Source organism: Lingula anatina, chromosome 1, assembly GCF_051362555.1.
Source record: "Lingula anatina isolate TDL-2025a chromosome 1, LinAna3.0, whole genome shotgun sequence".
Classification (NCBI taxonomy): Eukaryota; Metazoa; Brachiopoda; class Lingulata; order Lingulida; family Lingulidae; genus Lingula; species Lingula anatina.
Window position 1 is genome coordinate 25,004,468 of NC_141767.1, and position 17,504 is coordinate 25,021,971.

General features: G+C 35.1%; 1 protein-coding gene across 18 annotated transcripts in view; it reads right to left on the reverse strand.

Moving 5' to 3' along the window:
- LOC106182076 (protein unc-13 homolog B) overlaps window positions 1-17,504 on the reverse strand; it is a 91,427-nt gene that overhangs the window by 21,808 nt on the left and 52,115 nt on the right. For 15 of the 18 annotated variants that reach the window (XM_087002222.1, XM_087002231.1, XM_087002227.1 and 12 more), the window contains 9 exons: window positions 15,010-15,080; window positions 12,341-12,431; window positions 8,759-8,833; window positions 8,189-8,408; window positions 7,743-7,863; window positions 6,226-6,335; window positions 4,958-5,099; window positions 2,672-2,713; window positions 264-391 (listed from right to left, as the gene is read on the reverse strand). In XM_087002222.1, coding sequence (XP_086858348.1) covers window positions 264-391; window positions 2,672-2,713; window positions 4,958-5,099; window positions 6,226-6,335; window positions 7,743-7,863; window positions 8,189-8,408; window positions 8,759-8,833; window positions 12,341-12,431; window positions 15,010-15,080 — 1,000 coding nt within the window. Of the gene's footprint in view, window positions 1-64; window positions 193-263; window positions 392-2,671; window positions 2,714-4,957; window positions 5,100-6,225; window positions 6,336-6,614; window positions 6,722-7,742; window positions 7,864-8,188; window positions 8,409-8,758; window positions 8,834-12,340; window positions 12,432-15,009; window positions 15,081-17,504 lie in introns of all 18 variants that reach the window. The other 3 variants (XM_087002237.1, XM_087002228.1, XM_087002238.1) reach the window with 3 other exon arrangements.

Here is a 17,504-nt window from a genome sequence, read left to right on the forward strand (position 1 = left end):
AGCCTAAAGTAGGAAGAGGTAGCGACCACATCCAGAGTCACAATGCTGTCGTGGTGGGACTGACCTAGATTGTACCACACGTCCATTTCTCCACTAAGTGTTCTTACTTCAATGACGGTTTGACCAAGAAAATCATCAGATTCTCGGTTTATTTTGTGTTTGAGCTTGGCACGCAGGTCGTCATCTTCGTCCCTGGAATGAAAACCAAGGTCCACGGCTTACCTATAGAGTAGGCATAGAAAATCCAAACAACCCCAACTTACCTAAATTATACCACACATCCATTTCACCACTCAAAGTTCGCACTTCAATTATTGTCTGCCCCAGAAAATCGTCTGCTTCTCGAGTGAATTTGTGCCGTAATTTGGACTTAAGATCATTGTCCTCGTCCCTAGAATGTAGAGTCAGAGTCTTGCCAAGTAATGTTTCTGGCTGTGACACACATGCAATAGTTACCTCCCACAGCCAACCAACCAACCACCAGTAGCAGTGACGGGTTGCAACATGGCCATACCATCATGCTGTCATGCCAACATACTACATCTACTACCAATAGCAGCCAGCCTTTGGACATGACATGCTAAGCTGTGGTTTGAGGTCTTTAAACACAAAAATAATGGAGTTTTTTTTTTTTTTTTTTTTTTTTTTTTTTTTTTTTTTTTTTTTTTTTTTTTTTTATTAGATGGTTTCAGACCTTGTTTCAAATTTTGGAGAAATAAGCAGCATTTTATTACTTGGTAAGTTTTACTTGGTAAGTTTTATTTATTTATTAATTTTTTTTTTTTTTTGGGGGGGGGGTAAATAAAAATGGATCACATTTAATTTCTAATATACTGAAACCGTGATTTTGTTTATTACTTAATCCAGTTATTCTGCTGTATTTTCAAACTATCTAATGTCTGACTGAGAGGTTTTCCTGCACTTAACACAGTTCTCAGTTCTCAGTTCCCAACCAGAATCAGTTAACATCTATGCTGCACTGGGAGGGTAAAAATCTATGACACAAGGTTCATCACAAGCTATTCCAGAATATTGACTGGAGGATTGGATCGTTTTCAATTAAGAAAACGTTCAAGGATCACTTCCTTGAAATTCAGTATAATTGAGGCTCAATGTAACAGCAGAAAACATTGCCATGTTATCAGTTATACAAGTGATACTTAATTAAATGGAGATAAGTGAAAGTGATATGGATTTTATATTCAATGCTTTGGAACATTTTCTACGCATTTTGTAAAAGATTATGTCTGTCAGATGGTATCGCATGTATCAAGTTGGCAATGAAGTTACATATTCTTGTGATACATGATAAAATGATAAAATGAATGTTAGGTTTGTTCAAAGACATTATTTTTCAACATAATAATTGAAAAGCTTTATCAAGATTTCAAGGCACCACCATGCCAAACCAGAGGAGGAAAGATTGTAAACTGTCATGTTTTTGGCAGAACTTCTGGTACAAGTTAGAACTGGTGCACCATTTTAGAAGCATTTTATATCAGTGTTATTTTTACCAGGACACTTACAATGTACATGCTGTGTGACAAAAATACAAGAAGTATATTTCAAGTCTTGGAATACTTTTTGTATTTGTGAAAATTAGAAAAAAACCTACCTGCATGATGCAATGTACGGTATGATGATATAGGTATTATTAAAAAGCACTCCATTTAAAAAGGGGTTGAGCTAAGCCATTCCGGAACAACCACCATTAAGATGAGAAAATACAATCCCATAAAGACCAAAGAGAAAAAAAAGACACTTATATGTAAAATCAAATATCTGCAAATTTTGAACTTCAATCATCACATTCAACAAGTGAAAGCTGACACATTGCACATTTATCAGAAAGAAAAAAAAACAGATGGAAAATGATCATCATTTTGTCTGTAATCAGTTATCTAGCTCTACATGTATTTTGCAGTCTGGTAAAGGTTTCTAAAACCTGGCTGGTCAAAACAAACATAGCAGCATTCAAGAATCATAAATATTTGTTCCAAATTTTGGGAGTTTTTGTCTGATTGCAATTCTCCTGTAATCTCCGAATTTAAAAGTCTTCAGCAGGGAGCTAGAACTAAAACAATTTTTATTTCAAACTGAATTAGGAATAATTTTTATAATTCAATATTCTTGAGAATATAAAAAGTAACATTTCAAAGCAGTAAATCAAATTATCATTATTACAGTAGGAAAGGGTTGTGAAGACAAGATCTGCATTTTACATCTACCAAGGAAACTCATATATATATCCCTGTATCCATTTTTTTCTTTTTTTGCACTCCAACTTGTTTTTTCAGCCACACTCACACATTAAATGGCCTAAAAAGCTGTTACTTGGGAATTGAGCCTAATGGTAGAGGTTATCACTTGTGACATGACTTTGCGTGATACGTTAATTAACTAATGAGAAGTCACTTTCAATTCCCATGAAAATAATGAAAACAAAAGTTCTACCACACACTTGAGATTTGCCCTACAGAAAGGTTTTCTGGCCTTTTAAGCTTTACGTATTCCACCGACTCAACACAAGGGAACTTACAACATCACGTTTTTTTTTTTTTATGACTCACAGTCTAAATGGCAAATGGCGTAAAGAGAAAACCCACTGAGACATGCTAAATGCAAAAGTATGAAATATAATGTAAATAACGAAACTGCATAGTGGACTCACCACACTCGCACTTTGATTCTGTCAGACGAATTATGGCACTCACTGGAAAAGATGGGGAAAAATAAGTAAAAATTTATCTAAGTTCCACAAACGTGCAGAAATGGGGATGGAGTCTCGTAAGAATACTGGTGTGCACTGTGCTATCTGACATAGTAACTGTTGTTGTCTGTGTTAACATGCTGTACGGTAATGTGCCAAGCATTTCGACGGGCCCAGTCAATCCGACCACAAAAATTATTTTATAAAATTAATTTTTCTGGACTCAAACAATTAGTCCATACGTCAAAATCATGGGACAGAATTTTTTTCTTGTTCCGATTGTTCGACCACATCGTCGACAAGACTCGGTAAATTTTCAAGCCAGTGAAATAGACGCTGCATGCCTCGGCCCTTTGTCAATTGTTGTCCTTTCAATAGCTCTCGTCAATGAGCAAGAAACAATTAACTGAAGATCTTATCTGGAAGCATGACGTACCTGTCTTTTCCTTTGTCCCCGATGACAATAATAGTGCTTATAGACATACAAATTTTGCTATTAAGCAGACTTGCCCTCGCTGACTGATTCATCACGCCCGTAACTGGGGAGGGGGGGGGGGGGGTTAAAAAAAGGTCTATTCTGGATGAAACCAAAAATCGACAGTGGGTAGAATACGTCGTAAACACCTTCATATAGACCATATATCGCGTTTGCTAGCAATAAAAAGTTTGGGAAGAATAAGCAATTTATTTTCAAGTTCGATTGAAATATATATGCAGATGGGGAAACGTTCTTGAAGTCAACACCGCAAGATCTTACATTTACTACAATCAACCGAAAGATCAGCGGGATCGACCGCCCAGACTTCTTGGCGCCAAATACCACGCGCTGTCAAAATCTGACGAACACGTGTTGCTGTTCACCTACATGGATAACTGATTTGTCAACAATAAAAATGACGTCTTCCTTAACTCCATGGGAGCTTCATAGAGAGTTCCACTGGGTATTTACGTTACCTGTGAGTCACTTTCTATTTCCCCAGATGCATGAAGTGTTGATAATATTCAGCGTAATCCACGACGAACTCCATTCCTGTGACCCCCTCCCCCAAAATGGGACCGTCTTCATTAACATGTGGTTTGCGCTATGCTGGAGCAGACCAGATAAAACCAGACTCTCATTTCTGCATGTGCTCATTTCTCACGTCAAATTATAAATGCACCTGTTTTGTGAAAATTATGGCAAGTAAATGCTTTTTTACGTTCGGGTTGTATCAGTGGGGTTTTCAATATGCACCGTGGTTTGTGCACAGCGAGAGTATATAAGTGAGAAAATCGGAAGAATGCCAGCAAAATACTGTATGTCTATCGGCACAGGTACGCTTCGTATTTTGCCTTTTCTCAATATGATTTTATATGACATGCTTTTTAAAAAATAAAATACTTAATAGTAATTTGAAGTTATTACTGATTTCCGTTTGAGTACCAGTTGGTATTCTTTGATACGGGTGATTGAATTTTCTTCGGAAGTACGTACGTCTACGCCTCGACGCTGAGCAAGCCTTGCGGGTTGAAAACAACTGATCTCAGACTGGTAAAAAATTTCAATTCGGTTGACTTCAGTTGTCATATTAAAATTCAAATAGGGCGTACGTAGATCACATAACTAGTTTAAGCCCACTTAAGCTACCGGTTTCAAATAGAAGTGACCGGCCTTTGTTTACAACACCTGTCTCCGGGGAAATACTCGTCCCACTTGTGAAGCGCATCATGAAAGTGATCGTAGGTGAGGGAAATATATAATTAAAAATTATAATTGTCGTCTTTTTTAATGTTAAGTAATGTTAGCACATATTGTACACAGCAAAATAAGATATCATGAGGATAAAACATGCCTGAAACACATGTTAGGCGAAAATTGCGGCTTATCTTGCGTAACACTTCCGGTAAAATGCAATACTTCCGGAAAGATGGACGTTTTGGCAGATGCCCCTAACAATCCGACGATATCAAAGGTTTCCATTTGCTGTATTTTAATCAATTCGACCAAACTGACATTTCCATGAAATTAATTAATTAATCTTGGTCGAATTGTTTGGCATATTACCGTATGTACAATTAAAGATAATAAAATATGCATTTTATAACAGATGTTTTTAATAGTTTGTACACATAATCAACAAAATATCTGATGTGATGAACTACATGTATGTGCATTAAACTGCTATTAGATATAAGACTATATTTGTTCCCGTTTACATAAAAAAATACATATTTAAAGTCAAGTAATCTTATGGAAAGCCCACTCACAAATAAAACTTCTCTCCCCAAACTGGATTCAGATCTTGGGGGACAGTTTTGGTCCTTTTCTTGGTCTTGCCTACTTGCACAGTGACATAAGGGTCACTGGTTCCTGTCTTGTCTTTGGGGGTCAAGCCTTGTGCACAGATCACTAAGCAGAAAAGATAAAGAAATGCCTTTTTTCAAAAATCCGCAGTCAATAAAGCTTTGATCACAATTCAAAATGAGCTCCTCTATACCAAAATCTTAACTGTTTACAATGCACTTTTTTATTGTCATAAATAAAAGAACATATTTTATTCCTAAAGCATGAGTGCTATTCCTTTGTATCCTTTAAAACTAAACCAAACCCTTTCTTCTATATCTGCACAAAATAGAAGTTGAAAGCAATCAATTGTGAGGTGAATATATTTCATTCCCAACCCTGTTTCAACTGGCACTTAATGTTACCACTACACATATACTGAGAAATTAACAACAGCCCTTCTACTTTCTTATATTTTTCAAAAAATAATTACTTAGGCTAATATTTGCAACAAATTATATTCATTTTGTATAGAAATAAATTAATATAGTATAAGCAAGGGGAAAAGTCACAAAGCTTGATTGCATTATTCAAAATAGCTGCAAAACCTTAATTCCAAAATATCAAATTCCAGAACCTCCAACACATTCAATCACCTTCCACAACCATACCCTGAATATGACCAGGCAAGCCAATACCCATAAATGACCTTCTAAAAGCACCTTCTGTACCATTTGTACGGAATTGTACCAAAATTATGGACTCGGTATCTTTACTTCTCATTACATGAGCTCATATTGTGGGTTATCTTTACAAAGGATTTCTACAAATTTTTTTGATAATACATCAAATTGAATATCACTGCTCTGCCAAGGCAATGGCAGGTTGCACATGAACACCAAGTGTCAGTAAAGGGTTCTACGTTTCATAAAGCAATTAAGCCTTCCATCACTGTTTAAAGCAACATTCATCAAGCTATCCCAGTTTGAAATAGCAAAAAAAAAAAAAAAAAAAAAATCACTGCAGATGTGACAGCCGTTATTCCAAATCAAGATATGGGTTCTACATTCCCAGGGTTATTCAATAAAAGAAAAGAAATCAAACAGCATAAAACATGATTAGTCCTTTCACCAGTGATGCAGAAATTATCTTGGCATAGCCAGCACCTGTAAAAATGAGAGGTGGTAAAGCATGCTAGTAAAAAGTGTCTCCCTTCTCCGTGCTATGAACCTCGCCTCCAGCCTAGGAGTACCTGTGATAACAATCTTAGCTGACCACTTGCTGGTGCCATCTTCCAGGAGCCGCTTTTCCACCGCTTCCATCTGGGCGTCATGGAGATTGCACTCCACTCTAAATACTACCCTATAAAAGCAGGCAAACTTTTCTGCTATAACAATTGTACATAAGACGGAGTGGTTCTCTAGTTATTGGTGGGCTCTTGCACCAATTTCCTTTCCGGCTGGTGGCATTTTGGACCACCCTTCTGTGATCTCTCAATGGCTGCTAGCTTGGAGAGTGATCTGCAATGACTTGGGCACACTGCCCGACCAATCACTGCAGTTCTAGCATAACCAGACCTAAAACTAACCAATCATATGAGTTGGTTCACACATACAAGAAAGGTTATCAACCCTGACATACCTTTGATGGCAATTTTGGCTGACCATTTGGAAGTACCATCAAGCACACTTTGCTTCACCGACTTCATGTGCCCTCCATGGGACTTTTTATCTACTCCAAATACTTGTCTGCATGGGACGGGTGGGTAGCAAAGGATGAAATAGGTTAGTTCAAACAATGCAATGCTAACTACAGATTTCAAACAAAGGCCATGTTCTCGAGAAGAGGTTGCATTCTAATTTGGTTCCATGCAAAGTGGATTTTTCATGCTGGGAAATAATTTTTATGCAATTTTCAATAAATATTTTCTCACGAAGAAACCTCTCTCTGAACCAAGTCTTTGCCCATTTTATGCCTTGTGCATGGCTTGAAATTCAGCACCCATTTTCTTCAGCTGTTAATATAAAACCAGCAGTAAAAGCATTTAATGTAACTCTATCAAACTGAAGCTGAACCATATAAACTTTCGAAATTATGAAGATAACGTAGCATGTAAACTCTTTATCAATTATAAAAAAAATATTTGCTGTGACACATCTGTAAAACCAACACTGAAATAATCTTGAGTTATAAGTGAAATGTTTGATGTGAAATTATAAAGGCTAAGCTTACATGACAATCTCACAGATAGTTGAAAATAACTGACGCTCGATAATGCTTTTTTTAAACTATTTCTTTGCAAATAGGCAGCATTTTTCAAAGGACTCTCCACACAATCGAGATTAAAGAAATATACCTGAAATATACCCAAATCATTCAATCTTCTCCTCAAAAACTTTGTCAATATTTACATATTAAAAATTTCAGCTGTTTTAAAGTACAGTAAATATGCTGTCATGTAAGCAAAGCTCACAATTTTCACTGCTTTCATAACATACACAGTGCAACTTACTTATAAACATAATGGAAAGCAAGAGTTATTAACAACAGAAAAATTTACTGCTTCAAAATTCTTTTCATTATAAAGCAAAAGTGTCAAATAAATTCCATTGACAGTGTGGTGCAGGAACACAATACATGTTATCATTTATTAAGCAAAACAGCAAATAATCCTCATCAATCAAATATTTAAGCATCAGATGAACTTTATATTTCAGCAAATTCTTTGGCATGCACACATCCACTGTTGACCAAAAAAATTTCTCCTACCTAATCAACTCAAATATATCTGGCTTATTCTTCTCCCTCTGCTTCATTCTGTCCTTCATTGCCATGATAATATTTTGAGTCTTGTCTTCAGCACCATGTTTTGAGCTTTTCTCAGCTGCCCCTATAAATTAGAAATTAAAATTTATGGCATCATAAATGACATGGCCATACTTAAATACCTATTTCTCTTTTAAAGAATACAAATGTTGTTTTATTTCCAATGAAAAATTACAAAAATTTCAAAGAGAGACAATTAAAGGTATACCCAAAACTGCATAATATTATCAGAGCTAAATACCTGACCACCAAATCAATGCACTTCTACGCACCAGTCCCTGTTACAAAGAAATCTAAAAGCATTCATTATAAATCATCTGATAATCCAAACATATCTTTATGATTCCCTCACGATCATAAACAGACAATAACAGATCCCCACAGCTTACTTTGCAGGCAGTCTGCATTCAACAGGTCCTTGCACTTCTCATGGCATTTGACCCCGCATTCCGTGCACCGCACCCCCTGCCTGGCTAGCCCCCACAGCAGACCCTCACACTCAAAGCAATAGGTCGGGGAGGTGGCGGACCACACCACAAAGTTGTGAGGCCTGGTGCTGGAGATGGGGTAGATCAGGGCCTGGAGGGTCTTCTTGTACACATGCATTTTCTGGAATAACAATATTCCATAATGCATATGTGTTAAAGCAGATTTGGTTGATTTAACATGAAAAATATCTGATCAGTTTCAGTTCCTGATTAAGTGATTTATTGATAATCTCATGTCATGGGCTGTTACTGTAAATACATTATATAAAGAGTTTAAAATTGAATGTGGAATGCAATTTACTCTTAAACGATCTAATCGACTATCACTGCAAATAAATTTTTAATAAAAAACCAAAATTGTTCTTATTAAGAGTGATATTGCTGTAACACCCAATATCACACATACTAGATCAATACTGCAACATATCAAAGGCATACACTGGAAAGCAATTTGGAACCTGACCAACTTACCAACTCTTCGTCATTTAGTGACTGCCTGGCCACCATTGCTGAAGGTCCTCCTACCCGCTTATTTGCAGCCATGGTCTAGAAACAATATTGTAAATTATTACATTTACAGCAAGAGCTCATGCTATTTTACATTGTTTTCTTTACAGTCATATTATTAAGAAAACGTCTGAATGTGATACTCCATATCAGTACTAGAGAGATATTAATTATTTGCTACAAAATTCCTGCTACAAAATGAAAAGCAATTTGGTGAACAGGCACTTGGTCAATTTATCCACCTACAGTACTAGTGGATGTAACAAGTGTAAACCTGTGGGAGGAAAAAAACACTGAACTTCGTAATTCATTACATCATTTATAATGATCTAACTTGAGATAGTCTAGCAGTTAAGACCTGATGCCATAATCCAATTAGCAAACCAAGATTCAAAAAGGCACAACATCTAAGTGAATCAAAATTGATTGAAAAATTGCATGCAAAGGGGTTGAATAAGAATCATATCCATAGACAGATTAAGTACATCACAGTAGAAAGGATTGATTAGGAAAAAAACCATGTAACAATTTCTCGAAGGTGAGTGCTGTCGTCAGCCTTTGTCATGTCATATCTTCATGTTAATGCTAAAAATGTTACGGAAATGGAGTTGAATCAAAAGAAATAAGTAGTCTACCATGCAACACCATGTACTTTTAGATCTAACAAGAGGCAAAATTTCTGGTAGTTGGTTTTCTTAAGTTTTATCTTTAATCAAACGTCAAAAAATAATAACAAGAAAAAAAAAAACACATACAAGTTGTTCTTTAAAGAGTATCAAAAATGTAGAAAAGAGAAAGAGAGATGTTCAAACCCATCTGACTCTGAGAACTTTATGAAAGGATATTCAGTAACATAACCACAGAATTCAGAATGAAAACTAAGAAACACTGAAGTAAAATATGGGAACACTCTAGTTCTGGTACCTGCATGACCTGGTGTCGGCATAAGTAGATATAAAAAATGTACAGTGAAAACTCACAATCTCAACTCTTTTAAAATCTTATTGAACATTTTTACTAAATTTACAAACATTCTAACATGCTGCACACTAATTATACTACTAAAAATATCTAACTATATATTTTACAATTTTCGTCTGTCATATATTAAGCTTTTATGTACATAAGGTAAAAGTACACTCTAAGCCAAACTACTTTAAACAGTACAAGGGTTGGAAATACCTTTCACTACAAGTTACTATTTTATGTTAGCTATCTTAATTCTAACATCACAAAAATCTATGCAAACCATGTTATTTGTACATGTGGCACAATAAATAACAAATCTCAAAATATGGCATCAATCCTAAACACTCTGATTCACATCAACTAAAATGATAAAATTCATAACAAAAAATAATAGACTTAAAATATGGTGATTTTTGTGCAGTTTACTTCAAAGTGTGAGGAATCGTTTCATGATACATGTATGCCCCATTCATACCACGCAGCTTTTCACCAATAACCTGCACACAAGTGCCAATGCATGTCCCAAGGCAATCAACACCTTTATACATGTGCCTTCTGAATAAAAATTATCACAATTAAAAAAAAAACCCTGCCAGATTATCAATGAAAAATTTATTGGTCCTGTTCAGTGACATTACCATTTGGGTTTTTGTACAACATAATGCAGTCTGCAATGTAAATTAATTCGAATTGAACTGACATTGGGACAGATTAACTTGTGTGTACACGTTCCTAGGAAAAAAAATTCTGGATCCTTGATTGCACTGAGAATTGAATTCCTGAGGGAAATATAACAGCCCATCAGGCCTCAGTGCACGATCCAGCTGAGGTTACTATGGCTCCGTTGTTGCAGTGGTATGAATGGAGATTCAATGCAAAGAAAACTCAGGAAAAAAAAGAACATGGAAAAAAAAGAGGCAGCAAAACTGCCATATGAACAGACAAGATAATCAGACAAAAAAAAAACAAAACATCCAAATAGTTTTAATTTCGACCACTAGGTGAAAAGTTGTTGGTGGTGCCACTGCACTGTAGTACATAGTACACTCAAGTCATCATGTTCTGGTGTTTCAAAATAACCACTGGTCTTGGATTTCAGGGGGGGTGACAGGGCATTGTTTGGATAACATTTTATTTTTATGTTTGGATGAAATAACTGATTTCAGCAAAGGCCTTTTCATCTGCAAAAACGTTAGGTGTTACGTTTCACTCATTACAGCTAATTTAGGTGGTGATGTCTCAAAATGAAAGGAGTGGCAATCAGGAGATAATAAAAGACATCTCTCAGTACTTTTCACATGATGGACAAAATGGGTATGGCATATGTCCAAACACCTCTGTGTCTGTACATAAAAAGAGTTAGTCTATTCTATCCTGATGAACAACTGCAATAATAGCCTAGCTGACTGCCATGTCAGTCATAAAAAAACAACTGGAAAATATTGCAAGTTACAGAATGTTCTAGATAGATTCTGAGTGTCAAAAAAGAGTGTTTCTAAGATATTGAATTGATCAGAAGTAAATAAAAAAATCACATCTTTTGCTGTTAGAGAGAAGAATGTACAGGTAGTTCAAGCCACTTGAGTGAGAATGGTCAAAATGGTCAACATTTTCAACATTAAAAATACCTGCATAACCTGTTTGAATGCAAAACATACAAGCAGTTTATTACAGAGGGATTCATTCACCAAGCCTTTAAACTTTAATGTTATAACTCTCAGTGTACCAGTTATTTAACTTTACTTAATAAAGGACTAAAAAAATCATTATATTTATATAAAAAATGATGAATTAAAAACTTGTTTGATATATGTGCAATTTTGCATTCCTGAATTTCTCTGTTAATTGGCTTCTCCATCATAAAATCATTGCTACATTGTAATTCCACTTATGGTAGATTATCATTGAAATGACAAAGAACATATTATATGATGGGCAACATGAAAAATTGATTTCTTGGCTGTGAAATAACAAAAGTGACAGTGCGTCAGTTGGTTGTTTGACCTCCTATTGGTGACTAGATACACAAATCTGGGGTGCTATTGGCAGATGGAAGTAAAAGTAACTTACAGTGCAAAACATGTTTGGCTTTCTAAGAGGCTGTAAAAAGGGACAGACAAAAATCAATGACCATATTTCCTAAGCACTTTTGTGTTTCTCTTACCACACCTCTATAAAAAAAATCTTTAATTGATGGCTGTATGTTATCCACATAAAATGCCCACAGCGTTGATACAATGGAACAACCTATCTTTACAATGCATGCAAAAACCATTGCAAACCGCAGCACCATTGGCATGGCCCTGTTAAACACCTCCAGGCTAACCCACGTAATTAAATATGTGCTTCATCCCTCCTTATCCAACTATGATAATGAAAATCAATCTCTTCTTTTACTTGTACCGTTAAGCTCTAAAGAGATCTTATTTTGCTGTTTAATAAATCATTACACAGTTTAAAAAAATGTTTGAAGTTTAAATATTTGTTGAAGTATTTTTAGACTTTACAGATGTAAACCTTCCTGTTAAGATGTAAACCCATCTGTTAGAGAAGTGAACCTTCCTGCAAAATACTTACCAATTCACTGACGAGTGGAATGGACTTCTTCCTTGGCGTTATGTCCGGCATGCTGTTAATACTTGTATAAAATGGATTGTGTTCGGGTGGTCTGAATGTAAACATAAAAATAATGACACTATTATCTTAACTATTCTTTTAAATACTCTTTTACCAATTAAAAACAAGAGTAAACCAACAGGCTGTGCAAAGCTTCACTGTATGTTTTCAAACACTTATCTCACTCACAGTTCTTGATACAACTATATATTATTTAATTAATGCATTTATTAAAGTCTAATATTTAAAAAATTTTCCTTTTTTTTTCAATACTGCTGAAGTAAATATTTAAGAAAATGTGTTCAATAAAACAAATACTTTGTAAAATGGTGATACAATTCACATTTTCACCATATTGCAGCCATAAACATCTGTTGTGAAACAACAATCCTAACCCCTGACAATGTAGTTTGGTTTCACCATGGCATATCATAATGAAGGACCACTTAAATGGCAAGAAAAGCCACTTAAAAACAATACTCAAACCTTTCAATAATACAGACACCTAATACCTGTAAACCACTGGAAAAGATGGCAAGGTTTCTTTTACAAAGATGAAACAATTATCATGCCACTTTCATAGGTTTTGCGTAGGGGATGGTTTTACTGCGTCAATGATTCTAACACATCACTTTCTGCAATATTCAGAATTAAAAGCTTTTCTTTAATATTGCCCAAAAATAGTACTCCATCTGAGTGTACCTCTGACTATAATAATGCAGCTCTCAATGGGAAAGGATTAGGACAGTCCCAGCAGGAGCCAATATTTCTCTAATTCTCCTGGCAAGATATCACCATTAACACTTGCAAGGCTCTGGGAGACGTGAATGAGGACGAATGAAAGTTTCACTGCATATACAGGATCAATGCTGCAATGCAGAACAAATTGCTCAAAAGCAGGTATTATATGATATGATATGACAGAACATCACTTCCTTTTGATCACCGATAAAATAAATTGATAATGCAAATGTGTTACCAAGGCAACCAAGATTAAAGCGGCTCTATGATGGCGCTAACTATTTCACCGTGGATCAGGACAACAATGTGTTAACGGCTAAATAGCGTGCATCTGCTCTGATAAGTGAGTAACAGTTTGGAGGTGATCAACCAGCATCTGTTTGCATGGAAATTGTCATTGTTTTCCACCACTTGCAGGCCATTTCCTCTAGAATCAATACAAATTCAATGTTAGACTGTTCCCATTGTGATCAGCAGATGACTGGGGCAGCCCCACTTGCAGCTATATATGTACAGGGCTTAAAGTGCATTGTTAAAAACAACTCGCAAAATTATTTCTCCTCAGCTAGATTATTGATCTCTAGCAGTTGATAACACTTTTATAAAAGGCCATTTTCTTAATTTTGCCTTTTAACCTTGAATAACAAAAGTTTTTCCATCCCCTTGAAATATATTCAGTACAATAACTCATCCTTCTGAAAGTCTATCCATCAGCATAATCTAATCTATTAAAAGTGGCCACTTCAAATTCTTAAGTTACATTATGGTTACTGTTTCTGCAACTACTTGAATGTTAGAATTTGAGTTCATTATTCTATTAATTTCTTACATATATAATTCAAACGATTCCATTTAAAACAACAATTTACATTTTTGTAAAAATGGTTACAGTTTTATAAACCCAAAGCTAGCCTTCACCTTGAAATTCTACTGAAAATCATTCACAGAAGCAAAAGGTTTGCAGTTTCTGGTTATGCAAGCAGACACTGACTTTTCAAACTTGGATTATCCGAAATAAAGGATAATGAATAATACAGAGTCATTAAGACCATGTTTACATATATGAAGGTCTGAATGCATTCTTGTTACAGTACTGTTCTCTGTAGATCCTCTGTAACAGATTGCTATACGTTCTGTAGCCTTTGTATCCCACATTGATTGCAATAGGTTAGAACTGCAAAACTGAGCCATTATCTGTATACTCAACATGATATAATAAAAATCAAAGGGCATCATCTGAGATGAGCTAAAAAAGTGGCTGACTGCACTGTGTGACATTGCACACAAGACTAGCACAGGTGTGAAAATCTGTCTGAAGTGGGGCTCACTTTGAAGTGATAAGAGTGAAAATGTATGCTCTGGTAATGTCGCCTTAGAAAGCATTACAAAAGTGACACACAAAACAGATTGTAATTTAACAGAACCTAAGAGAAAAACGTCTAAAAATTATCAGCTGATATATTCTGTTGACTCAGCATTTATTTGTTGCAACAACGTATTAGTTAGTCTGCTGTTATTTCCGTCCTTACTCCCTTCCAAATCCTGTTCAATCTCACCAAATTTCACGCTAATTCACAAGACTTTGGGCTATCTCAGACGATGTCCATTGGGTCATTCTCTGATCATGATATCATTATGATAGCAGAACTACACTTGGACAAGAAACCAACAAGGTCAATCGCCTTGTATTGATCTGACATACTAGAGACAAACAGGTCTATACATGAATCAATAGAAGTTGACACTACGTACGACCCCCGTACAGTAACCCATTCTTACTTTTTTTTTTTATTGAACACCATGTAAAAGAAATTTAAAAAATGAGGCTGTATGGCCCAGATCAATGTTTAAGTTGAACCTGGTTTGATTAGGTATTTGGCGTAACTTACCCTCCATTAGACTGTGGGTACCACCCTCGGTGGTCATCATCCATGTCACCATTCTCCATCCCCACCGGACGCTGAAGATAGACAAAAATTGAATTATTGGCAGGTACGTTAAGTGACATAATATCATTGTAACCTCATGAATAATTTCTGTGTACCCATTACATGAAATGGCAATGAACCAACAGCTCACATAGCAAACAAAACCTCATTAACACAACTTATAGACCAACAATGGTTTACAGTACTGTAAATATAGACAATGAAAGTGAAATGGGGTAATATCGATACACAGTAAAACATATATAATATATCAAATAAAAAATAGGTATACATATTCAACCAGGCATAGTCATGTTTAAGGTAATAATTCTGGCAAGAGACAAAATCAATTTTCAGTAATTTAAAGCTTGTCTGCATTGCATGTGCAAATAGAACTTTCCTACCTCCAGGAGGGCAATAGTAATGACAGAAAAAATCTATTGTCCTAGTAAATCTATTATTTACTTGTGGATTACTTGTGGAAACCCAGATCTATTTTCTTTGAATGTTAGTATCCTACAAAGATGTTTCAATTCCCATAAAGTATTCATTTGATATCGAGTAAGAAAATAAATGACGCACTCCAGGAAATCTGCAAAAAAACCTGGTCAATGATATTTTCTATAGGGTAGCAGATTGAAGTTACTGACTTAACAATACATGTGCTATGAGCCAAAAAAGTACACATTAAGTTAACATTTTTGTTTTTTTAGAACAAAAAGACATTAAACACATGGTGGATTAAAAAAAAACTTACAAAAAATGAACAAATGTACATAAATCTCTTTTTTTTTTTACTTAATTTTTTTTCTTGGGGGGGGGGGGGTACTTTTTCTAAATCCATGGTATCAAGGTGTTTAAAGTAATTACCATGTAAATTAGTAAAAAAAAAAAAAAAAAAAAAAAAAAAAAAAAAAAAAAAAAAGATCAGAATTTTACTGAGAAAAATTTTGTGACACAGGCAAAACAAGATATGGGATTATGTATAATTCTAGGTTCAAAAATTATGTTAAATAAGTTAATAGGCAGAGATTGTTGCAAGGGAAACCAGTTTCCAGTATATCCTCCTGAGAGGGGGAGAGGCTTTTAGAACAATAATGAGGTGTTACATGTTGTAGAAAAAGTAAAAAAGATCAAATCTGGAAATCTGGATTCCTCTAACAAACAGGTACTGCAAAGTTGAAAGAATAAAAAGTGTCAAATATCTCTGGAAGCGACATTGATTTTATAAAAAATAAAGCTAGCTACTATTTACAATTGCAGTTCATAAAATGAACCATCCATTAATTTTGACTACATCAAAAATACAAGTCAATTCTATCAACACAGACACAATTATCAGTGATTTCCTCTATTTCCTGCAGCCATGCTGAAATACACAGGGAATGAAATATACATAAGACATACTGGAAAGCTCCCTAATGAAACATGCTCCAAAATATACTTCTATAATCCTTCATTAAACAGATTATCTTCAATGTAATCTAATGTGCAAACAGCATTATAAGGCTTCAAAAACTTTTATAAGCTTTTTTCAGCTCTTTAGCATGTTTCTCACCACATAAATACACAATAGGCATTTTAGTTCACATCATCATCCCATAACACCATTAGTCATGACTTATTAAATACTCTTCATTTAGACTCCGTTGTTTACGGCCGGGGGGGGGGCATTTCAATTAAATAACCTTAAAAAGCCATTCAAGTGCTTTTAAAAGATGAAATATTCTGACCTGTTCTGTTCTAGTCTTTTAGATAATGTGCTATCAATAATCAAAATAATCAAATCGGATAAGAATTTTAAGACTCCACAGTCCAACACTACTGCAGATCTCATTATATTACTTTACAACAATTCTGATCTAGAAACTAAAACTATAAAAATCTATATCTAGTAAAAGCTTTGATATGGCTGTTATTTGATTTTACAAAAAACCACTGATGGTCACTTTGGATTTTTGCCCCCAAAATCAATTTACCAAAGGTACAATCTAGGCATCTGGCAGGGTTATTATCAAATTATAATATGGTGACTTTTCTAAAAAAGTAATCATAAAACATCTGCATTCCCACAAAAATAAGGCTTAGACAAAATTAACTTTCTGCCAACTACTGTATCAATATTGTCATTACAATTTTGAACTGGCATCAACTTTGCAACAAATTATTTGGAATTCTTTTAATGAGACGTTGACTCTTTTAAAAGCTATACTGAGACAGCGTGGCTGCTACTGAAAGCCAAACATACAAACACATAATACAAATCCTCTGCTGGGGTAGTTTATCAGTGATGACAATTGCATCACCAGCATTCTTTTGTATTGGTCCAAACAATATGTAATCTGTGAAGGGGCAAAATTCAATAATACAGGCCTTGATCAACATGCTTCACAATAGGTAAAAATCAATCAATGACAACAGTTCAAACCCTAATTCATGATCTTAACCCAAGGCAG